A 24,483-nucleotide genomic window follows, 5' to 3' on the forward strand; every position below is an offset into this window, starting at 1 on the left:
TCAACTAATTCCATATATCGCTATTGTCTGAATTCATCATAGTTGATTCGTAAAAAATAAATCAGCATATCCAAACTATAACGAATTGTCATTTCTGATACAAACCTGTTTACTTCATCATTTAAACCACCAGAGTCACAGATCATGTCCTTCCATCATCAATGCCACCATTTATATATAACAGAAAAACAAGAATGCGTATTCTTAAATATGGGTTGTATGAGGTTCTGATAAGATGCAAATAGAACTCGTCAAGCCAGGCATCACTAGAAGTGATCGATTATATTTTTAAAATGTAGAAAATTGTGAAACAAAAAAATATACATTATAAATAATTTAGCCTAGAACAAGATTGGACAACAGTCCTGGAAATTTAAATAGTGAGAGAAGAAGGCAAACACATAAAAATGCATCAACTGATCTTAACGGGTTGATAATTCAGCAATTTTATTTAAATACTTTTAGTCGTCACCCAGTGAATAGATGGAAGAGCAACAACCTTTGAAGAAAGCAGTCAAACGACAAAAACAACAAATTTACAATGAAGGAGAGAACGACGGCTTCGACTCACTGACTCTGCAAGCTCTTTATATACACAAATAAAAAAATATCTTTCTCCTTTTGTCACATTGTTCCAGGCCGACAGGAGCAGGGAGGCCGGTATAAAAAATAAATTAAAATGATCAACATTTTTACAAAAGACAGTCAGCTGGGAGATGAAGAGGCTGCCGTGCTGACTTACTCTGTTATAAAGAAACCATGTGTTATGATGTTGAGCTGAATCGAGGGAAATATACACTCTTTAAGTGATGACTCTGATTTACAGTTAAGACAGAGCAGCAGGTCCAGTTCCAAGTCTGGTTCTGATTGTCTCACCATCATTAAGTGTCAGAGGGTCGACCACACGAGTGTGTGTGATGCTCTCCGGTGCAACATGAGAGCGAGACGGAACCAGAACAACGAAGCAGAACATTCATGAGCTAGAAGAAGGATTAAGAACACTCACTCAAACAGTGATAAAGTAGAAAAATAAATAAAAAAAACAACTACTGTGACCGTGAAGGGAGGGTCTGCCAGCTGAAGTGTCGCGGGAGGAAATATGATTTAACTTTCTTGCTCACATTTGAAAATATCAGGTTGAACTTAAATGTTTTCATCAAACACTGAGATGAGATTTCTATACACGAATAAACATTCTTTAAAACAGTCCAAACTTCAGGTGACACACCTGTGAGTTCCTAAATTACTCAAAAGAGGAGGTGGAGGTCACTGGCAGAAGGGCGAGGCTGTGGGGTCGAAGCCCTTGAAAACGTCCTTCAGTGAGGCGTTGTCCTGCTCTGCTGTGGTCTGCTCCGCCTGTGCAGGGCTGTTTCCTCCGAACGGGCTGCTGGTTCCGCCCGGTTTGGAGGCCTGCTTCACAACGCCAAACAGTGAGGAGACCGGGAGAGCGTGGACTCCCGCTTCGCCCGTTCCTCCGGTGGCACCCTGACCTCCAGGTGCAGCAGCCCCGCCTGCGGCCCCTTGAGCAGTAGAGTTGGGCGAAGGTGCGGGTTTGGGTCGGGGTCTGTTGTAGCTGTTGTACCTGTCGGTCCCTTGCTCTGAACTCTTCTCCAGGTCTGGTTGGTCCAGAGCAGATTTGCGGACAAACAGTGGCTCCTTGGATTTGGGTTTGCTTGAGGCGGTGTCGCCAGATTTGGATTCGGAGCCCGACGAGTTCGGGGAGTTGCTTGAGCCGCTGTTGTTGCAGGGACTCCCGGGCTTTTTAGTCCGTGGGTCGTACAAACTTATTCCACTCAGAACGCTGGCTCCCACGGCTGCCCCTGCACCCACGCCGCGGCCTGCTCCCCCTGCCGACAGGACCCGCGGGTCGTAAGGTGCGATGGTGGGGGGCGAGCTGGAAGGCTTCACTAAGGGAGCAGAGGAGAGAGGAGGAGGTGCCGGTTCTGACTGCTTCAGTGCAGACTTGTGTGGCTGTAACCGAGGGTCCAAAGCGGCTTTACGGGCCATTCTGGGGTCGACTGGCTTTTCAACTGGGGCGGGGAGAACTGGTGGGGGGGTGCTCAGCATGGATAAAGGGGGAGTGGGTGCTGGCAGCAGAGGCGGGGAGGGGGTCTGAGAGGGGCTGGAGCTGACCGTCTTGAGAATACGAGAGAGCAGCTCAAAGTCTGGGAGGGAGGAGGGAGCAGAGGGGTCCTGGGCGGGGGGAGGTGAAGGTTTGGAGAGAGGAGGAGCAGTGTTGAGGTGCTGCTGGGCACGAGAAAGACGGGGGTCCAGGGAGGGGACGGCGGGGATGCCTGGTGGGAGAGCGAGGAAGTCCTGTTTGGGGATGGGAAGAGGGAGCAGGTCCTCCGGAGACCAGGTGATGGTCTTGGAGAAAGCCGGCATGTGAAGAAGAATATCTTTCTTGATGTGGCTGAACTGCTGCAGCTGTGTTCGTGGGTCTCTCAGCGCCATACCCATGAGCGGGTCCAGAGGGATGGGCACGGGTTTGTCCCTTAGAACACGCTCGGTCTCCTCCTCCTCGGGTGCCGGGGCCGTGAGCGGCGGTGGCTTGTAGATGAGCGGCGGCTCAGGTTTCGCTGCCGACGGCGTGTTTACGCCAGCGGAGGAAGCGGCGGTGAGCCGGGCCAGGCGTGGGTCAGCCGGAGGTCCGGAGGACGAAGAGTCGGAGCTTTGGGACGATTCTGTGGCACGGGCGAGTCGAGGGTCTCGGGCTAGGCGGGGGTCAGCCGGGCGGGCAGGGGGATTAGCCGGAGGGGGCTTGTGAAGACGTGGGTCGCTCGGCGGGCCTTCTGACTTTTGAGGAACCTGCTGTCGAAGAGTCTTCAGGATGGAAGTCACACTCCCGCCGCCGTCCTCGTCCTCACTGGAGTACCAGTTCCCGGAGTCGCCTGCAGAGGAAAGAGATGTCAACATGTAGCTGTTAGAAAGCTTTATTTAAGCTTTTATTTAGCTCTACTTGGTTTTATTGAAGTTGACACTGTTGTGTCTTTTCTCATTTTATTTGTAAAATCCCTAATGACTTAAATGCATCATTTGGAAAAAACAAAGTTGAGGCACATTTCTTAGCACGTGGAAGTAACTTCAGTACCTTCAGTCTCTCTGCTCCTCTCGCCTCCACCTTCAGCCATCCTGCGAGCTCTCTCCTCCTCCTCCTGCTGTTTCTGCTGGATCCTCATGAACAGGACCCGCTGGGCAGGGGGCAGGAAATCCGGCACGGATATTCCTCCCTGACCGGCAGGTGCTCCGTTCGCTGACGTTTCTGGAGCACCCGACTGGTTAAACTTTCCAGGCCCTCCCCTCTCTTCCTGGTAATTCTCTCCTGAGAGGAAAACAAGAGACGCCCATCAGTCTCAAGTCAGACACATTTATTCAGTTCTTGTCTCTCACCTTCCTCCACCACTCCTTCCATGGCGGAACCTTCCTGGTTGAAGAAGTTGTTGTAGAAGTTTCCACCTGTGGAACCAGGAGGCATGTCTCCGGGATTAAATGCCCCCATGCCTGGTGGGGCCTGGCTCATATCTGGAGGTGGGAAAGAAGGAGGGGGACCCCCGGGAACACCAGGAGGTGCACTTTGATTCTGAGGACCGGACGGTGTCTGGCCCCTGCGAGGAGAAGAATATTTCAGGTTAGGTTTTCAAATGGGAATGAAGTCAGCTCGAAGACATTCCCAACTCTGTTTCTGTTTTCCCGATCATTAAGTAAGTAAGTAATATTTATTTGTAAAGCGTCTTTCTAGACCAGGGTCACAAAGAGCTTTAAGAATAAAAAACAATACACAGTTAAAATATATACTTTAAATGTTCAAGACAAATAAGACAAACACAGGAGCCCCATAAAATCAGGGAAAAGCCTGCACACATGTCTTTAGATGTTCCTTGAAGGAGTCAGTAGACCCATCAAACACAGAGGACAGAATTAAAGAATGAAATAAGATTTCACATCTGCTCAAAGAACTAATTCTCACCTGACTGCCAGTTTATGAGCGAGCTGAGCTGTCGGCTGCACCTTGATCTCAAACAAGGAGGGGATCTTCCTTCCTGCTGCGCTACAAGCAGCTGCCTGCGCCATCTGAGCAGGAAGAGGCTGGCCGTTGGGGTTAGGAGATCCTCCTTGGTAGGGACTTCCTTCATCGGGGCCCATAACAGGTGGGCCCGCACAAGGGTTGGGGACAGGGAATACATCTGGACCAGTGGGGATGGGTACATGGTTTGGAGGGGGAGGACCCCCAAAGTCCACCGGTGGACTTCCTCCATACTCCGCCTGTGTTGTGTTGTTGTCTAGAGGAGCTGGTCTGGGAGGTGTGGGCAGGAGGCCGACTCCGGGCGGGGGCTTGGGAAGCGGGTTGATCCCCTGCTTCTTCAGCTCCTCCACCTCCTTCTCATCCTCCGCTCCTGCCTCTGCATCCTCGGCCAGCATCTTCCAAGACAGAAAACAACAGAAGTTAGCAAGTGCAGATTTTGTCGACTCATCACTCCTACACACTACTATTTAGTAGGGGTGTAAGTGTATTTCAAATAATAGTTTTATTTTATCAGATTTATGTCATAGTTTTATATTTCAATAAAGTGTGTTTAAAATAAAATAATTTGACATTTTAAATTTACCATTAACAGTTTTCTTGATTTCTGTGTTGCAATAAGAATCCCGGCCTCTACATGTAATTCATTATACTCTCAGCGAAAGGAACAATGAAATCCTGCCGATGACTGAGTAGGGGAGGATACAGTCAACTTCAGCAGGTCTGTTAATTCTGCAAGACCAGAGTCAAGTACTCGGACAATACTTCAAATATCTTGTTTTTCCAACATCATCCCAATATATCGTATTTTTGCCCCCGTTTCATGCTAATATCTGCAAATTCTTGCCAATACACACCCCTAGTCTTCACTGGAGTTTAAGAGTTTACCTTATTGAGGAGTTCCTGCGTGTCATCGTTGAGCGTGTCGTGTGAAAACATGCACTCGTCACCATTGACACAGTTTCCTGTCGTGTGGAACAGCTTGCAGGGAAATTCACGTGAGAGAAGAGTCAAGGTAGACAAGGACTCGGTTCATATGGACGAAAGGTCAATTTAGCTTTGAATTACACAACAGATTATCTCCCGAGTTACTCTCAACAAAACCAAGCAGTGAAGGATATCATGCATATAAGGGCAGTGGTCGGCTCGGGCGCAGTATCCAGTGATGTAGAACTTGCACAGCTCCTTCTTCTTCGGTAACTCAATGTCGTGGCTGAAGTTGCAGTGCTCCCCCTGGTGGTTGATAGGATAGAAAATTATAATAAGATCACCTATTTACAAGTACAACATTTTAAATTTGGGTGAGGAAAACACATTCATAAGACTCAAGAGGAAAATATATTTAAACTAAACACAGGTTTAACCATGGGCTAAAATACATAACATTTTATGAAGATTCTATCACTGGAACAGTGTTAAAATAAAAAAGTAAACTGAGCGTCCCCGTCAAGTGGAATTTGGGTTTAAATGTCTTTGTGGTAAGTTTTACACTCGGAATATCTCCTCAAAAAACATTTAAATACACTTTCTCATCTTTCATTGGAATCCTTCTCTCTGTATCAACTTCTGTTTGTTTCCAGATGAATTGTTCTCATTTTAGATCTGTGTGTGCAACAAACAACCTGTGGGAGGGAAACTTAAATCCTGTAGTGTTCCCGGATCAAGACATGAACATTAGATTTGAACTACAGCAATAGATAAGAATAAATATTTGATTATTGCTTCCTTCTCAGTTATAATGACTAACAGATCTGCAGAATGTTCAGCTTCACTTCCAAAGTCATGCATGTAAAGTTGGTGAAAACATTTTTTAAAGGCTCTCATTAAGTCTTTTTTTTTACAAATAGTGCTACTGCACAAGTGATGACTGTTAAAACAAATCAATCATGCTACCCAATCAATTATAAAATCAAAAAATGTTTTGCATAATATCTTATCAGCTACTTTAACTTTGACATTATAGATTTTGTGGGCCTCTTATAAACGCATTTTGCATCCTGCGCCCAAATTAAAGTGTGTGTGTTATATGTTGTCAATCAGTCACCAACCACAACATTAAAAACATTATGTCTCACCCAAGTGCATCTGCCCTCAATATAGTACTTGCAGATGGCCTTTCCTTTCTTGTCCTTTTCAGATCTCCGTCCCATTCCTACGCCAGAGTCCCCGACTCCTCCATCCTGAGTGACAGGTCAAGAAGAGGTACCAAACGATTACTACACAACTCTGGAGAAAAGAAAATCATTTGATTGACATGTTCTCATCTGATTATAAATACCCCATTGTCCATGTCTCCCATGTGGTCATCATCGTTTCCCATGTCCCCTCTGCCTCTCCCTCGATTTCGTAACTTTCCTCGGATCATCCCCCGGCCACCTTTACCTCTTCCTCTCATGCGACTGCCTCTGCCACCTGGTGGACAACAGAATAATACTTTGTTAGCGTGAAAGAAACGCATGTGGAGACAGAATAACTCACCTCGGCCTCTCTTCTTATAATGACTCATCTCCTTATTGTAGTCGTCATAATCGTCTTCGCCCATGTTGTCATAGTCGTCATCCCCGTACTGTGAAATCATAACATGACGTCAGGGGAATTCGCATCATGATGCCCAATTCTATCGTTTAATCAAAAATAACACCTTACCTCCATTTCTTCACCATAGCCATCTCCATCATCGTTATCTCCACCCATTTTTCCTCCTCGCCCTCCTCTTCCTCTGCTTCCTCCTCCTCCTCCTCCGCCGCCTCCTCCGCCACCACCTCTTCCTCGCCCTCTCCCTCTCATTCCTCCGCGACCTCTCATGTTCTTCATGCGCCCTCTCAACCCTGCTGAAGAGCAAAGTTAGCAACTCCTCTGCGACAGTCGCATCTAGTCTTAAAAAAACATTTCTTATTCAATCTCAGCCTTTCCTGACTTCACCTTTCTGTTGAAAAACTTGGAGAATCTGGAGCTCGACTCTGACTGACCAAAGCTTGTATTTTAAAAACTCCCTGTCATCTGAAAATATCAAGATAAATCAAGGTGAACGTCTGCACTCACATATGTTAACAGATCACACTCTATTGAATATATTTCTACAGTGTGAAAACTTTTCTGAAAAAGTATTTTCAAAATCAGTAAATCAAAGTCTTTTTTTCTTTAATAAATGTCGACCAATTTCCAGCTGTATTTAACTTGGTCTATACATCTGAATATATATAATTTATTAATCATTACAAAATAAAATGTAAAAAGTATTTGAAAATGAAAAGTCCAATAAGAAAATTCAAGGTTTCAACATTTGAAATATTAAATTCTACCTTTCAATATTCTGATGCCTTCCATTCTATTCAGTTTTGTGAAAAATGTGTTCTGAGTTTTATAAAAGATCTGACAGAATTGTATTCGTTATCACTTCAGGATTGTAAACAGGACAAACTAGCGAGAGCGTTTGTCCGGTGGGCTCACCTCGACCTCCACGCCCTCCTCCTCCCTCCTTGGCTTTACGGTATTGATTAAGCTCCTTGGTGAAGTCATCGTAGTCTTCTTCACCCATGTCTTCCTCCTCCTCTCCTTCAAAGTTCTCCTCCTCATACTCATCGTAGCCTCCATAGCTCTGCTTGTCCATCTTCATGTAGCCGCCCTTCTTGGGACCGCCATATCCCCCGTGAGACTGCAAGAAGGCTCGTTCCGTCAGTGTATGTTTGAAGCAACATTTAACCTCATACTTGGATATAAAGCTAGTACTCACAGGAGGAGGATACTGGGGACTGTATTCTCTGTACTTTCTCTTTTCACTCGGCGAGTAGTCGGAGTCGTCACTGAAGTCCGAATGTTCGTCATCGGAGGATGCATGCCGCTGTGATGAGAGTTCAGAGAAGTATGATGAACATTGCTCCAACTGTTCATCCATTTCATTTCAAGTCATCAAGGCCTGAACACCGTTTGTCATGATATTGCAAGTTTTGGTGCATTTCTAATCACTACTCAATTTAAATTGTCAACATTGAATAAAGCCAGTATAATTGTAAAGGTTTTTGTCGATGGATCACATCCGTCATGTGTGCATTTGTAAGCAAAGTTTGTTTCTTACTTTGTGTTTAGATTTGCGTTTCTTCTTGGCCCTCCTCTTCTCCCGCTCTCGTTCCTTCTCTTTCTTTCTCTTCCTTTTGCGGCGGTGGGATCTCTCACCATCAGATCCGCTGCTGGGATGGTGCTCTTTACTACGGCGTTGCTTCTCAGCATCTCCTCCTCCTCCTTCTCCTCCTCCTCCACCTCCTGGTTCTATACTAGCTCCTTCATCTCCTCCACCTCCGTCACCTCCTCCAGGAGCTGCCAACACTTCTCCGGCTCCACCTGATTCCTCTTCTACTTCTCCTCCGTCATCCTCCAGCTCACCCTCCTCCAGCTCTCCATCCTCTGGCCTGTGATTGTCAGAAAGTTATGATGTTAAAAGACAAATTCACTGTAGGAGTAAAGACATGAAATATAAAAAATATATATATTAAACAGGAGGAAGATTTGTCATTGAAAAACAGGAGAAGAGAGATCTAATCTAATCTCTTCATCTGTTTAGGATAAGTTATCAAGAGTTTGTAATATTGTTTTTGGCCGAACAAACGAGACACTTGTAAAAAAAAAGAAGTGTTATCCTGATAAACAAACACAGAGGTGAAGCTGTTCCTGGTAAAAACAAATGATCAATGATTAATCGTTTCTTTGCTCACATGACCCTGGTTCCAGATTTTAACCCCTTCACACTTTACATAATTTGATCTTTAGTGAAAACGCCATAGCCTTTTAAACAGTCCTATATAGCTTCGATCTATGTTTAAACAACGTGCGTTCAGTAACTCTTGGATTGCTCAACACATCAGATGTTTCTGAACATGTATCCACAGGAGTCTACGTGATTATACGCGTGTTCTCTCTCAGTGGAAATTTTCATTCTTGCCAAAATCACGTGCAACACTGCAGTGTGAAAGTTACCACACGAAGAAATATCAGTCAACAGAGCCGTTGTGTCAAAGTCATGCTAATTACTCAAGTTAATTGATAATGACATGTTATTAATCATAGAAATTGTTGATTTAACCGTTTCACACATTAATGAGGGCTCGCTGTAATTTAGTCTAATATATTTCTCAAATGAATATGTTTCTTTAACTGAAAAAATGTCATCTAAGGTTTGCTTTAAGATATACTAAGAAATAATATGCTGCTTTTTCTTTAAATACTTGATTCCACACCAGTCTTATCCTGCTCTAAACTTTAAATAAAATGTTATTACAATCAGGGCCGGGTCTAGGCAGGGGGAAGAGGGGGCCTGGCCCCCAAATAAATGTTGTGCCCCCTCAAACGTACATGTAAGTAAGTAAGTAACAGCACAATGCCCCCTCAAGATTTGTGGCTGCCCCCTCATACATGCCTGTCTAGACCCGGCCCTGCTTACAATACAGGTAGAGATGAGTTAATGTAATAAAACATGTTAATGGTGACTATTTCAGACTTCATTTTGGAGTTAGTATACAATCCATAATACCATAAGAAAGCTACATTATGTCTAAATGTAACTAGCTACTAACAATTATACTCAAAATGACTCAATAAAGGTTGATTACATTTTCTAAACACAAAGAGATCACAGTGATAACATCAGGAGACACAAGGCTTCATTGTGGACAGATACTAATAGTTATACCTCATTATTACTGCCAAAAGGCCTCTTGGTTAAACAACGCACATGTGACTTTCGACATACCAGCCTCTCCTTCCAATACTAAAGGCACCAAAACTTTAACAAATAACTCAAGAACATCTTAAATGGGATCATGTCTGGAACTATAAAGAGTTCAGTGAATAACTAATAATGGGCATTGAATAAAATGTAAGGTACTTTTTTTGTTTTTTATTTATTTTTAAGTTAAACTATACAAACAAATTAGATTTTTATTGTTGGGAAAGTGAGAATACAGTGGACAACTAAGGGAGGGGACATTTGTTTTGGTTTTACTTGGGGAAACAATGATTTGCACACATTTTAACTGTACATTTTCTGTAATACAAGGACCGAAGTGGATGTTTAAATCAGATTTACTGCATTATCTGTCTATTATTAGGTAATAATGTGTTATTGGCAAAACGTTATCCTTACACAAAAAAACACGTTTCTAGTCAACGCTGTTGTTATAATTCTAAATATGGTTGGAAACAATGGAAAATAAACAATTCCACCCCCATTATGTGCCTTTGGCGAATTTGTTTATTTACTTAATGTTCATACCAACGACATAAACTACTCACAACCCCCCCTAAAAATAATCAGAGTATGTTAAATGTTATATTATGACGTCGCTGTAATGGCTTTTGGAAGGTAAACCTAAGTTAGCATTTCAACTTGACGCATTTCTAGTGTTAACGCTAGCAAGCTAATGTTAGCTTGAAGTAGGCCCAACATTTTAAAAAGTCAATCGCTCGGTTCTGTTTACGACCAGTACATCGACTGTCCTAGTTAACCTGTCAAGCAATCGTTAGTTCAGTAGCACAGTATTATAAAATTAAAAAAAAGTTTATTTTAATTTTTTACGATTTAAGAAAAAATGTGCGATTCCAGTTTTTAAAAACGTCTACTTTTCACCTCGATGTTTCCATCGGCAGGGATCGATTGTAGAGAGTTGTAGTAAAGTGAGGTCATATAGTGATTTACGGGGATAAAAGAGTTGTTGTTGAGGTAATTTAGCCTCCCAGTGGCTCTGTCGTGTCATCATGGCGTTCGTTACCTCCGTACTCCAGAGAGACAAGTTTAGTCCCGAATGCAGGAAAAAAAAGAAAATGTATCCCAAGCTTTTTTGTCTAAAAAGCACAGGATAAATATTTCATATAAATTATTGTAGAATTACTCGACCTTTCGTCAGTCAGGAGACTGTTGTGTTCGTGGTTGGTAGTTGGGGAGTTTGGATGGACAGTCATGCTTTCCACAGCCATTTCCTCACCTACATTGAGGTACGAAAAATTGCAACTCGACGCTAGAAACAACTGTCTTGTGCGTCACTTCACTAGGATCTACTATTTTTGATTTTAGGAAGTATCAGTTCATAGTAGGCAATTCTCCACAACAGTTGTAAGAGAAATTAGATGAAATTGAGTCCTGACGTTCCCCGTCCTATTGTGGCGATGTGAAATGACGACTGAACAACTCAAAATGGCTGACTGTCTTCAACAGAGGGGAAGTGGGTGGAGTTAGACGAAGATGACGGCAACATCGTTTTACTCACGGAAATTGCCGAGAGAATAGTGTAAAGATCCTGGGTTTTGACTCGCAGGTTTATCAGAGGCAACCGGACGAGTATTGGGCTAGAACTCCCTCGTTCACTGAGTGTCATGTTGTAATAAACTATCCTTGTGATTTAAAAGTTATTCATCAAATGGAGATTATTTAAAAATAATGCATTTATTGCCAAATACTTTTTATTAATCGATTGTTTGATTTATGTTTTAGAAAATGTTTATATTTACATGTATACATATTCATAATTGTATAATTTACATTTAAAAATTTAAATATAAACATTTTCTAAAACATAAATATATATATGCATATTTATTTAACGAGCCTTCCTTGATCCCTTTCCACTGTTTAAATAGTAACTTGTCTTTGTATTTCAGGCTTCGTCCAACAAAAGGTAAGAATTATTATTATTTTTATTCGTGTTGCTCAAGAAAGGTTATCCAAAAACATAAACACATTTTTTGCTTAATTAGAATTTTGTTTAAATTATTTTATATGTATGTATGTCTTGATACATGTATATTTGACAATAAAAGAACTTGATATATATACACAAGTATAGACGCATACATTTTGAAAATAGACTAATGAATATGTATATATACATATTTATTTAACCAGCCTTTCTTGAATTCTTTCCACTTTTGAAATAGTATCTCGTCTTTATACAACAAAGGGTGAGAATTATGATTATTTGTGTTGCTTAAGAAAGGTTATACAAAAAAGAAAAATGTGTGTATGTATGTCTTGATACATGTATATTTGACAATAAAAGAACTTGATATATATATATATATATATATATATATATATAAATATATATATATCACGCATATATTTTGAAAATAGACGTATGAATATGTATATATACATATTTATTTAACCAGCCTTTCTTGAATTATTTCCACTTTTGAAATAGTATCTCGTCTTCATACAACAAAAGGTGAGAATTATGATTATTTGTGTTGCTCAAGAAAGGTTATATAAAAAAGCAAAATGTATGTATGTATGTATGTATTTAAATTTTGAAAAAAAAATAGGCGTATGAACGATACGTGTATAACCTATGCCTGAAGTCAATTACCAGGGAAAAGCACCCCACACTATTGTTAGAATAATATGTTAAAACAAAGCGCGTTACAGTGAATAACGACGAGTTACAAAAATAAAATGTATTGCGTTCTGTTTGTTTACTTTAACTTAAGTCATTTACTTGTTTATTATTTTGGGAAAATAAAATACACCACATCCGGGTTTATTTTAAACAATACAGTTATTGATATTAAATTTGAATTAAAAAAAATATTCCTACGTATTCAAGTTGCCGTTTGTGATAAAACAACCAAAGACCAAAAGTAAAATCAATATATCGAGATTAACGAATATATTGACGCGTTCTATTGTAAATGACGTCATCATTTCGCGCTCATTCATCGGCGACTCTGCCACATTTGAAACCCAGTCGACGATCTGTTGATTCTTCTCTGTTATGATTCCCGTCTCTGGATCCACTGGGATGAACAGTCCGGTCGGGAAAGGGGACTCGGTCCTCAGCGAGGAGGAGGCTGCTCAGTACGACCGCCAGATCCGGCTCTGGGGGTTAGACGCACAAAAGAGGTGAAGAAAGGTTCCCCCTGGTCCTTGCAGCTGGAAATGAAAGCTTTGTTTTTTGCGTTAAAACTTTGTTATTGACCTTTGAACTTGATTAAGTCCTTTTTCACGTCACTTAAACTAAACTAAAGCATATTGAAAATGGTAAAACAAACGGGTGTTAAAGATCTTTATAATGAGGTTGTATTTTTCTGCAGGTTGCGGGGGTCCAAGGTCCTTCTGGCAGGTTGTGGGGGTCTAGGAGCTGAAGTTGCCAAAAACTTAATCCTGTCTGGAGTAAAAGGACTGACCTTGTTGGATCATGAAAAGGTACAATTCAGTGAAACCTTAGCCATATATATGGCTACTATCTGAATCTCTATAGAGTCAAAAGACCTTCCATTGAAGCTCCAAATTGAGAGGATATACTTGGATACAAATGTATGATCCAATAATCTCATCATTTAAAAAGATATACACTTTTATCAATAAACAAAGTGAAGCTAAACCCAGTTACACCACACACACTGTTACCCAGATCATTTTAATACTGTAAGTAAGTAAGTAATTTTTATTTGTATAGCGCTTTTCTAGACCAGGGTCACAAAGCGCTTAAACAATCAAAACAATATTCAATAAAGTATATACTTTAAAGGTAAAGATAAAACTGATAACACAACAGGAGTTCCAGAAAATCAAGGAAAAGCCTGAAAAAATAAAAACGTCTTAAGATGCTTAATATTCCTGAACTCAATTTTTTTTTTAAATATGGCTTTCTAAAATATTTTCATAAAACACAAAACATGAATGTTTTCCTTGTAAAGAATAAAATTTGTCGTGGGTTATGCTAGTTTTTTTAATTCAGCAGAAAAATGGACAAAGAACTAAAATATTAAAGTAAGCACATGTGTAAACAAGTATTTTCTTTTCTTTCTTTCTTTTTTTAAGCAGGTTTGTTCAGTCATAGTTTCAGCAGAATACAATAGAGTGTCAAAGGGTTTTAAAAAGTAAATATGATTTCAAAATGATTAGTTAATTCAACATGTAATTTAAATCAAAGTGAATTAAAGGGATACACAAACCACACTATAACGTCCACACGTTGCAATAAAACAATTCAGAAAAAAAGTAATTGGGATTATAGTTTGAACTAATTGTAGCACCATCTCAATCCACCAGATGGCGCTAACATTTTAGAATAGCATCGAATATAGAGTGTGGGAACCAGCTGTGTTTGTCTTATTTAAAGTTTTAAGATTTTATTTGCCACATCGCGTCTTTTAAAGTCTCCGATCTCCCCTTCAGGTGACAGAAGAGTCCTGCAGAGCTCAGTTCCTGGTTCCGGTCACCAGTCAGGGCGAGAACCGAGCCAAGGCGTCGCTGATGCGAGCTCAGAACCTCAACCCGATGGTTGAGGTGCATGCAGACTCTGACAAGATCGAGGACAAGCCTGATGAGTTCTTTCTGCAGTTTGATGCGGTGAGCACGTTGTGAAGAAGAATGTTTCTAATTCAACAACCAGAACAACAAGTTAAACCACACGTCAGTGTCGAGACTGTCTTCCCCCTCAAGGTTTTCATGTTGACCAGTAGAGCTTGTTTGAATGGAGATGCTTTTTCCTTGTAGTAATAAGAAAAAGAATGGTGAAATAAGTCAAAATTCTCTTGAAATTAAACCATGAAACTGGCTACAAAAAGTTATTTAACTACATTTGCAATACTTGTATTAATTCTCATGACTATTTTCCTCTTAAAAGTATAATTTTATTTATTTGATTTGTTTGTTTAAAGTAAATTAATCTAATTTTAGTTGAATAGTTGTTGAATAATTAACTTAGACTTACTTAATATAAGATTAGAACTTTCTTATGTTGGGACCCAATAATAATTGAGCCAAGTTATACCATCTTGTCGTCACCTCAAGTGTATTTACAACTGTTCCTCCTTATTAACTCTCTCCCACTGGTCACTGCACCGTGTGTTCTTAGATAAAAACTGTGTTTTCCGAGTCCAAAACAATGAGATATATTTGTTTTTTAATACATACCCGGCTATGAGTAAACATTTGTCTTTCGTGAAGTAGTTTCTAAATTTGAAAGGGTCACTGACGGGCAACAAATTCAAAAGGTAAAAACTATCATTATAAATAGTTTAGTGCATTTAATTGATGCTACTATGGAGTTTAAATCAGTCAAATATCTTTGCCCGATTTCTCACCAAATTAGCAAGTTAGAATTAAGAAGGTAGCTCGGCAGGTGGTCATAATGTTCGTCTCCATACGTCCAACAGCAGCAAGGGACGACTTCAAACCTCTGTTCGGTTTGATGAATTGAATATTAGAAAGTGTGTTAATATGCGACAGTGACGACATCCTGCAGAATCAGCAACTATCTTCGCTGAGGGCCAGACGGCGTTTGAAGACGATCGCTTTGCTTCTTTGTGTCTGATCGCCCGCCTCTCTCTTCTCCCTCCGGGGCTGCGACGGGAGGGTCAGTCAGACGGGCTGCTTTGGATTGAAGTCTGAGGAGAGTGAAGTGAGGACACTACGTGAGCGAGGAGCGAGTGAGGCGGGGCTAAATCACTGGTGGGGGGTGTATTTGTCTGGTGAAGACCACCTATTTCTTGAATCCACTGCCAGGAAGGGGGATCTTTGCATCTCCTGATGCTGCAGAGGTCAGCTCTGTCGACCTCTTGTTGTTTTTCAACCGAAAGAACAAAGCGAAGAATCAGAAAGTACAAAAAAAAAGATGTCAGTCTTCTCTCAATCGTCTGGTTGCGTATGTGTTGAAGACTCGACTGACACTGAAGAGTTCAGAGCTAAAAATCTCACTGAAGTCTTTAGCATCTTTATTACTGTTTCTGTACACAACAAAAATCCTGTTCAATCCAATGTATATTTTAATTGTGATGCACAAAGATGCGTCCTGGCTCTTTCTAGCACTTCGGGATGATTAATGTCAACAATTAACGGTCAACAAACGATGAATGCAACATAAAGGAAAAGAATGAAAGATGAAAATGTATGTTTTCTAAAAAAAATGACACAAATTCGAACTCTCTTTTTGCTAAAATTAGCACATGTAGTTTAGACTCGAGTAATACACTTTTTATTACCTCACAGAGCGGCATCGGAATTTCGCGAGGGTCAGACTAGTGTTAGCGTTGAGCCAAAATGGCAGCGAAGAGTGGAAAAATTTCTTTTATTTAGTGTAGTATGGCAACATTTTGGATGTTGCCGTCTCTGGTCAGATTGTAATTCTAAAATCCGCGAGAAGAAGTTTAGACTTTTCAACTTCATACTGCATATGTGGTCTGAAACGAGCCCATATTGTAGTGCAACAGTTTTTAACAGAAAGTAATGTAAACTTATTTTGGCTGCTCATGTTTAAACACGTTTTAAGGACAGATCATGTAGCTATACAGGATCATTGTTTCTTCTCTCTTCTGGGGAGTTCACATATTATAAGCTCAATTTACAATCTTTATCAGGTTTAATGTTGATTCTCAGGAGAGGTTGGTATCAAAAGTTTACAAATGTGGACAAAAAAAGACGAAGGGTTGATTGAAACATGAAAAATTGATTTCCAAAATGGTCAACTTTTGGGTTTTCTCCCTCAGGTGTGTCTGACAGGCTGCTCCAGAGACTTGATGGTGCGAGTCGACCAGCTGTGCTCCGGACGAGACATCAAGGTTTTCTGTGGGGACGTCTACGGTTACTATGGTTACATGTTCTGCAATCTGGGAAAGGAGCACAACTACGTGGAGTAAGTGAGGACGACTCGACGTCTGAAACTTCTTTTGCCTTTATCAAAGCAGCCGGTCGTGCTGTGTTTACTAACGTGTCTCACGAATGTCTTGTCAGGGAAAAACCCAAACTGATCAAACCACCTGCTGACGCCGGCGACGGCCCAGAAGCGAAGAGGGTCAAAGTGGATCCGAATGAAACCACCGTGGTGAAAAAGGCGAGTATCAGACATATATTTGACTAGTTTATGTTTCTCTTTTTAGACGACAAAACTATATTTTAAAAGGTTGACTGCAACCTGCCGTTTAATTTCACAGATTATTTGTTTTAAAAATACAAACATAAAGTCGTTTTTTTTCGTGATCCAGATCGTTTTGTAGAGCTCTAATGTTATTTAATTAAATAAAGCCTTCTTCAGTAACTTCTACTCTTGACTTATTTTTGTCCTTTAAACTCTCCCAGACTTCCAGTTTCTGCTCTCTGAAGGAGGCCTTGGAGGTGGACTGGACCAGTGAAAAGGCGAAAGCTGGACTCAAGAAAACTCCAGTGGACTACTTCCTGCTTCAAGGTAGCCTTTTAAATAAACAAGTTATTGGACAATAGTGGTGACTGCCATAGGTTGACGAGAGCTAAGCTTCACATTTAGCAGCTGTTGACTATTTTTTACTCTCACTGTTGACTCATGACCAGTTTTGGGCAAGTTACTTTAGTTTACTTGATTACAGTAACTTGTTACATATTTCAAAAGTAACTCTGTTTAAGTTACTTGTTACTTTCAAAGTAACTTCCGGTAGTTATTAGAGGAAGTAACTTTTTTGTAAGAGTGCGATTCAGGCAACTTTGTAAAAAAGTGTACAGGTTTGGATGCTGTGATCAAAGGATTAAAAAAAAAAAGAAAAAAAAGAAGTATTAACAATAAATGAAATTAACAAATAAATAATAAATTGAATTAGGTTTGCACTGATGCTCGTTTTAGTTGCCAGTCTCAACAGGCCAAACTCATTTTGGTCTATTTTTGGTCACTATTTTATTTTTACTATTGATCACAGAAACTTCTTAAATGACAAATAATAACAAACAAATAACTCATAATAAAATAGGTACAGTCAACACAATGTAAACCTCACAAAAAGGGGCATTTATGCTCCTCTTCGTTCATGTAACCTTTGCAAAAAGCAATTTATAGGAAGTCCTGGTTTCTGTTTTTAATTATTTATTGAAGAAAGATGGATGGATAGACTCTATTGATCCCTCTGGAGGTCTCCTTCAGGAAATAGTCTTTCCAGCACACAGCAACACAGACGAGAGATTCATAAAACAAGAACAAAGTGCAATAAAAAGAAAGTGCAAGATGACACAATCTAAATCTAAAGATGATACAAATGTCTTGTCAGTTAAAAAACAAAACTGATCCAACCGTACAGTGTTCAGTTATAAAGGGTAATTTATTTCAAAGGAGTAATAATAAACAATTGTAACTGTCTGTCATTGTGTATGAATACAAATGGAAAAATGTTTTTGTAATTGTAAAAATTAACAATAATAAGTTAGTCTCAAAATGTGAGGGTCTGATTTTGAAATAAAAAAAACAACCAGTTTTATTTATCTCGATCTGACACGGTCTTATATGTTCTGCTCAACTTCTGACCAAAAAATAAAATAGCCATTTTATAATCTGATCATTAAGACCTCATATGGAACGATGTATTAATAAAAAACAAGATAAGATTTATTTCAGCCCAGAACTAGTTAAACTTTAAAGCAGTTTCTTTCAGTTGGATGTTGTTGTCGCTCTCATCGTCTGCCCCACCTTCCTCCTCCTCCTCCTCCTCACCACCACCAACACCAGTTTCCATCACAGACGTCCATGAGCGGTCATGTGAGGAGAGAGAAGGGCTAAAGCGTCACAACACCTAAACCACAAGATAACAAGGACAGGAAACTAACATAGAGTCAAAAAAAAAATCATAATGGAAAATCTCCACGTGAGACGCGTGAACGACAATGTTCTTTGTTTCAATGTTGCTTCATTGAGAGAAGAGTGACTTCACCTGCTTTTCTGGCTTTTCCTCTCAAACTGTTTTTATCACAAGATCTTTTTTTTTAAATCGCAGCACAACTTCCATTTTAAATATTTATAAGAATGTTTTAATTAGATCCAAGGATGATAACAACAAAAACAAGTCAGTGAAAGAAGTTATAAAACAGAAGTGACATCAGGTTAAATGTGACTCATACTCATAAACTGTTTTTAATTGGTCTTACAAGTTTGTGAATTAAGTTTAGTTATATTTTGAGGTTTTTAAATTTATTTTTAAACACATTTGATCTCTCTATGTCCTGGATATTTCCATGATAGATGTTCTAAATCACAAGGTAAATAATAGATTCACTTTAAAATAAATGCAGTAAGTCCCTCATCTTGACCTTGTTTTGAACTTATTACTTTATAAAGTTCTCCCCCGTCTGAAATCTCGGCGAATGAGAGGTTACGAGAGTGGAGTCTATTATGACGTAATAATGGCTTCACACCAGCTGTAATCACACCCGCTTTGTTTATACAACGAGCCCCTGGGAGCTGGAGACTTCCGGGATTGATGATGTGTTTCGACAAACCTCCATGTTTGACCTAATCTAATCACGGTAGAGTGGGTGTGGTTAACAAGATTTAATCTCCAGAAAAACAGTGTTTTCAATGGGCGGGGCCTAAGCACACCAATGTAAACATTTTTATTAAAAGAGAGTTTTGTACAAACAGACACATACTGATGATACAATAGAGTCCAACATCTATTTAAGACACACTTAAATCAACACATTAGTTTATCTTTAAAGATACAAAATATAAGATTTTAAAGATAAAATAAGGATTTCTTTCCAGTTATTGTCTCAATTGCATCTATTTACATTTTCTATTTATTCACTGTAATTCATTATGTCTCTATTCTCCCTCATTAAATGTAATGTTATATGATTTTTACTTGATTCTATTCAGCTTCATCAAGTTCAGACATGAGTACAACGATAAAATAATGTGACTCTGTCAAGGACATGTTGTTCAATGAGATGAAGGGAGTCTAATGGCGTTTATGAAAAGTCTTTTTTAGGAACACAACGAACCTAAATAAATCACCCAAGATCTTTTATGCATCTAAAAAAAGATCTTGTGGTTGTTGTTTTGGCAGTAAAGAGGAAGCGGCTCTTCCTCCTGCCGCTGCGCCTCCTTCCTGTCTCTGATTGTCGAACACTGCTGGGTGAATCTGTCACTGAACCCTCGAGACGATGGACACGTGCAGAACCATCTTTTTCAACCTGTGCGGGAAAGTTCACTTCGATATGGTAAAGACCACTTCCTGAAGTGAGCGGATGGATTGAGTCGAGCAAACTAACTAGAATCTGAGCCATGAATTCTTGATGTTTGGACACTAAAATTAATTTTATTGAGAAAAATATGTTTTGATGGTCAAATCAGGAAATATAATCTACTTGTTTGTTTGAAGCAAACAATGCTCAATATTTGCATTAGATTATTGATTCTTAAAAAAGCATTTCCCCTAAAATAACCATTAACCAAACTTTATTTTTAAGGTAATTTACGTTTTTATAGGAAACATTTAGAATTTAACAAGAATTAGATAGTTTTCTTTCAAAATAAGTTCCTACAGTAAACACTGATTTTTAAAATGAAACATTTTCAAATCAGAACATCTTCATATCCAGTCCTGTTTGGACCCTATTAATGTATTTTTGGCCATTCATTTCAAGACATTGAAATAAGTGAATCACAAAACAATAATATTAATCCTTTTATTAAACGTCTCTTTTTTTGATCAAACGTCTCTGAAAGGTTCAGTTTTTTGTTCAAGTCCATCCATCTTCTACTTCTTGTCCGTGGTTGGGTCGCAGGGGCAGCAGCCGGTGCATAGATGCCCAGACGTTCCAGAAAAACTTTCCATTCTGGAAGAAAAAGACAGAATTCCCGCTCTACTATGAGCGTCTCCTCCCACACCTCCGTAGTGAGGGAGGTGCCCAGAAGGTCTCCTCAACTGGATTTTCTTGTTGTGTAGAAGCAGGTGTTCTATTTTGAGTCCGTCACATGACTGATCTGACCTCAGAGTGGAAGACTCGGGGTCACAGACGACACGACTGCTTCATTAATCCAACCGTGACAACAGTGCATGTGGAAAGACGAACAGAAGTTATTCAATTTCTTGCTCTAAAAAGTTCCTTTGAACGTTAAGATCTGGAGGAACGATCTTGTTTTCCACGTCTGATTCAAATGTCGCGGCGTCTGTGCGATCGCGCCTGGAAATGAATGTGGGTCGTTGTGATTGAATCGCAGCAGGAGGTTTTGTGGGCAAAGGTTGGTCTGTGTGTGATTTGTTGAGCCCGGCGTCATCGAGTGATGGAAGGTGCCACGCGAACGGATATATAAGATCTCTAAGGTCTCCAGATGAAAGTGGACCTGCTAGTGGAAGAACTTAGAAGCAGGTGGAACATGTTCCGCTCGATGAGAAGAAGTGTTTGCGGTGAAGTGATGAATATGGGTTTGAAGTATATCAGGGCCTTCAGAATACATGGTTAAACAACCAGAGTTTAATAAAAAAGTTTTAAAGCATTAAATAATTTTTCACCTCAATAATGACTATATTTAAAGGTTGATTCTTTTATTAATTAATTCAAATGTTTTCAAAAGTAATTCTTCTTTTACACATGGAATGATATAAAGTAAGTAAAGTAAAGGTTATTTGTAAATTAATTTATTGACAATAGTTATAATAATAATATAGCAATGATGTTCTATGATACGTTTTTATACTCAAAGCCTTTTAAATTCAATATAAATGTATGTGTCTGGTGGCCCTATTATACCAACATTTTTACATTCAAAAGGATAGGAATTAAATATATTCACTTTAGAAAATGTATTTTAGAATTGTTGGAATTGGAATATCAAAGTCTATTAAAAATAAATGATTTAATCTTTAAATAATTGTAATAAAGAACTTTGATTATTATTATATTTGATTGCAACTTTCTATAATAATAAATTATAATAATTATAATAGTATTGAATCATCAAAAAAAAAGAGTTTCAACATTTGAAATATTAAATTGAACCATTGATTGTTGTGGTCGCACTGATGTAATTCCGTAATATGAACTGAGAGTTGATGGAGAAGAATCTTCTCTGGACTCAAAGGAAAGTTAGTTTTTAACACAATTACGAGAGAAGAACATAACTTGAATTCATCTTGAAATATTACTTGTAGAAAGAGTTGTATTTAGAACCATGTAGTTAAAACCTGAAACTCGAGGGTTTACGCATGGCAACGCTTTTTTTCTAGGTCTTATTTTTGCCGTCATCTACCATAAGATGGCGGCACTGGAGACACAAACGCTCAGATGCATGAGAACCATCACCTCCGACTCACCTCGTCTCTCTCCGTCTCACGAGCATCTTTGTCTCTGCAGTCTTGCTCAAGTTCCGCACGGACAAAGGTCGCGACCCTGACCCACAATCTTTCCCGGAGGACAGTCGGCTGCTGAGACAGATCCGTGACGACGTCCTGGAGTCCTTGTCGCTGCGCCGTGACCTGCTGAACGACGACTTCATCAGGTACCGGACCACCTTGCTAAATGCTGGAAGCTGCAGGGCTGAGTTTAGTGAGAGGGAGTGAGAGCAAAAAGCATTGTGTCTATTAAGTTAGTAAGTAATTTATATTTATATAGCTTTTCCAGACCAGGGTCACAAAGCGCTTAAACAATCAAAACAATATTCAATAAAGTATATACTTTAAAGATCAAGATAAAACTGATAACACAACAGGAGTTCCAGAAAATCAAGAAAAGGCCTGAACAAATAGAAATGTCTTAAGATGTTTCTTGAAGGAGTCAGTAGATCCATCAAACACAGAGGGAGAGGAAAATTCCAAAGCTTAGAAGCAACAGTCTTAAAGGATTTCTCTCCTCTGGTCCTGAACCATCAGTAGATTCTGGTCCACAGACCTCAGAGCCCGATACAACACCCAGGTTTCTCAGGCTCAGTTTGACAGACTAAGTCGTTAAGTGATGTTCAGCAGCCCATCAAAACCATTGTAAATTAATATTATAATAAGTCCTACCACAGCAGCTAAAACAAAACATTCATTGCATTTTGAATCTGATTTTATCCATTTAAACTGTTATTACACATTTAACAACTTACAAAAAGGTTTAATAACGGCCTCTAAATGGCCTCTCAAGGGTGACATTCAAGTTACAATGTGTGTGGACACCTGAGAATGTTTGTTTATAATGAGATTATAATTAGATAAAATGTGCAGGAGGAAGTTAAAAAGTTAGAAATGTTAAGTGTTTCCACTATCAACTGTTTCTTTTTGATGCATCAGCACATTAGCTGGTTTCCACTCCACGATGAACCCACTCTGTGTTGGGGCTCACGGCTAAATATAGATGTGTGTGTGTGTTTGCAGCTTCTGCTTCTCTGAGATGTCTCCGGTGTGTGCCGTGGTGGGCGGCGTTCTGGGGCAGGAGATCGTCAAGGTACGGACACCGAGTCTGAATTGTGACATCAACGGTCGCCTCGATCGCAACACTTCAGATGCTTGTGTTCAAGTTCAGGGTCATTATCCTTAAAACATTCTCCCGTTTTCACATTAAATATTTAGCGCAGGAAAGAGATGTTTTCATAGTTTGACCCGAATGTGTTTCTGGGTCGACGCCCTGAAGATGATGAAACTGGCTGTAACTGGTGGTCACGTCAGGTGAAGTCGTCTTCACTCCGAGAACCAGACTCTCCTCGAAGGCTCTTCTTTGGGATTCATCGTCTCATCCACGTGTCTTCTCATGGCTCGTCGAGGGGGCAGCTGTGTGACCAGAGAGACCCACACGTCCCTCTTGGCAGATGACCCCCACCTTTTCTGGTTGTGTTACTATGACAACTGGGGGACACAAGTTAGTCCCAGGTTTGCCCCGTGGCCTCCTCTTAGTTCAGACGTGGACAAAATGCAGTCCATGTCTGTACCATTATATGAAGTAACCTTTTCAGATTTATTTTTATTTTATACTATAACTATATATAATTAAATTTAATATACAAAATATCTAATTCCTGGATTTATTTCTTTTGATTTACCTCTTCCCATGTTTTTACTTTCAATGGCCCCTCACTACATGTGGCCCTCCCTTGTTATGTCAGAGTCAGAAGCGAGGGCTGGTTGTTTCGTCCTCTGGCTCAGCTCACTGGACTGATGAATACTCCTTTAAGAAACATCTTAAGACGTTTTTATTTGTTCAGGCTTTTCCTCGATTTTCTGGAACTCCTGTTAAGTTATCAGTTTTATCTTGACCTTTAAAGTATATACTTTTATTGAGTATTGTTTTGATTGTTTAAGCGCTTTGTGACCCTGGTATGGAAAAGCGCTATACAAATAAAAATTACTTACTTACTTACTTACTTCCTGATGCATCCGAGACTGCTCTTGATCAACACTCGACCACTAGTGTGTGACGCCATGTTGGTTCTCTCCTCAGGCTCTCTCCCAGAGAGACGCTCCGCACCGAAACTTCTTCTTCTTCGACGGCCGCAAAGGGAACGGAATGGTCGACTTTTTCGGACCAAACTGAGCCATTTTTTTCTGCATTTTTCTTTTTTATTATTCAATAAAATCGTTTTGTAAATTACTCTTTATTAATGAGTTTTTCACGTTTGCAGAGAATTTATTTTTTAAAGTTCGTTTTTCTGAAGCATTTGTAAGTTAAGATGATGGTCATTATGTTTTGGCTAATGGCTTTATATTCAATATTTTAAGATGAAGTTGTGAACAAATAGCTTAGATTAAAAAATGGTGCAGCT

General features: G+C 39.7%; 2 protein-coding genes across 2 annotated transcripts; one reads left to right on the forward strand and one right to left on the reverse strand.

Moving 5' to 3' along the window:
• Positions 1-422: 422 nt before the first annotated feature.
• On the reverse strand, positions 423-11,222 carry zc3h4 (zinc finger CCCH-type containing 4). Its single transcript, XM_087796486.1, has 16 exons — positions 10,908-11,222; positions 8,097-8,427; positions 7,755-7,862; positions 7,472-7,676; positions 6,944-7,021; positions 6,784-6,849; positions 6,668-6,750; positions 6,500-6,587; positions 6,300-6,433; positions 6,097-6,201; positions 5,126-5,254; positions 4,910-5,002; positions 3,968-4,419; positions 3,391-3,605; positions 3,092-3,322; positions 423-2,891 (listed from the first exon to the last, which is right to left on the reverse strand). Exons 1-16 carry the CDS (start codon positions 10,985-10,987, stop codon positions 1,267-1,269), a joined length of 4,023 nt encoding a protein of 1,340 aa, XP_087652612.1. The 5' UTR covers positions 10,988-11,222; the 3' UTR covers positions 423-1,266.
• Positions 11,223-12,677: 1,455 nt separating this feature from the next.
• sae1 (SUMO1 activating enzyme subunit 1) lies at positions 12,678-24,311 on the forward strand. Its single transcript, XM_087796487.1, has 9 exons — positions 12,678-12,908; positions 13,100-13,211; positions 14,187-14,360; positions 16,499-16,644; positions 16,743-16,842; positions 17,088-17,193; positions 22,101-22,245; positions 23,102-23,171; positions 24,162-24,311. The coding sequence occupies exons 1-9, from the start codon at positions 12,781-12,783 to the stop codon at positions 24,252-24,254; spliced, it is 1,074 nt and encodes a 357-aa protein (XP_087652613.1). The 5' UTR covers positions 12,678-12,780; the 3' UTR covers positions 24,255-24,311.
• Positions 24,312-24,483: the final 172 nt, after the last annotated feature.

This window comes from Callionymus lyra, chromosome 7, assembly GCF_982586985.1.
Source record: "Callionymus lyra chromosome 7, fCalLyr1.hap1.1, whole genome shotgun sequence".
Lineage (NCBI taxonomy): Eukaryota > Metazoa > Chordata > Actinopteri > Syngnathiformes > Callionymidae > Callionymus > Callionymus lyra.

Bases quoted from the DNA above. Each gene is read 5' to 3' on its own strand.
- zc3h4 (XM_087796486.1), bottom strand. From the start codon at position 10,987: ATGGCTGTGGAAAGCATGACTGTCCATCCAAACTCCCCAACTACCAAC. The intron at 7,863-8,096 runs GTAAGAAACAAA...CTCTCATCACAG, and splicing joins AACGCAAATCTAAACACAAA to CGGCATGCATCCTCCGATGA. The intron at 3,606-3,967 runs GTGAGAATTAGT...TTCTCCTCGCAG, and splicing joins GCTCATAAACTGGCAGTCAG to GGGCCAGACACCGTCCGGTC.
- sae1 (XM_087796487.1), top strand. From the start codon at position 12,781: ATGATTCCCGTCTCTGGATCCACTGGGATGAACAGTCCGGTCGGGAAA. The intron at 12,909-13,099 runs GTGAAGAAAGGT...ATTTTTCTGCAG, and splicing joins GGGTTAGACGCACAAAAGAG to GTTGCGGGGGTCCAAGGTCC. The intron at 14,361-16,498 runs GTGAGCACGTTG...TTTCTCCCTCAG, and splicing joins TCTTTCTGCAGTTTGATGCG to GTGTGTCTGACAGGCTGCTC.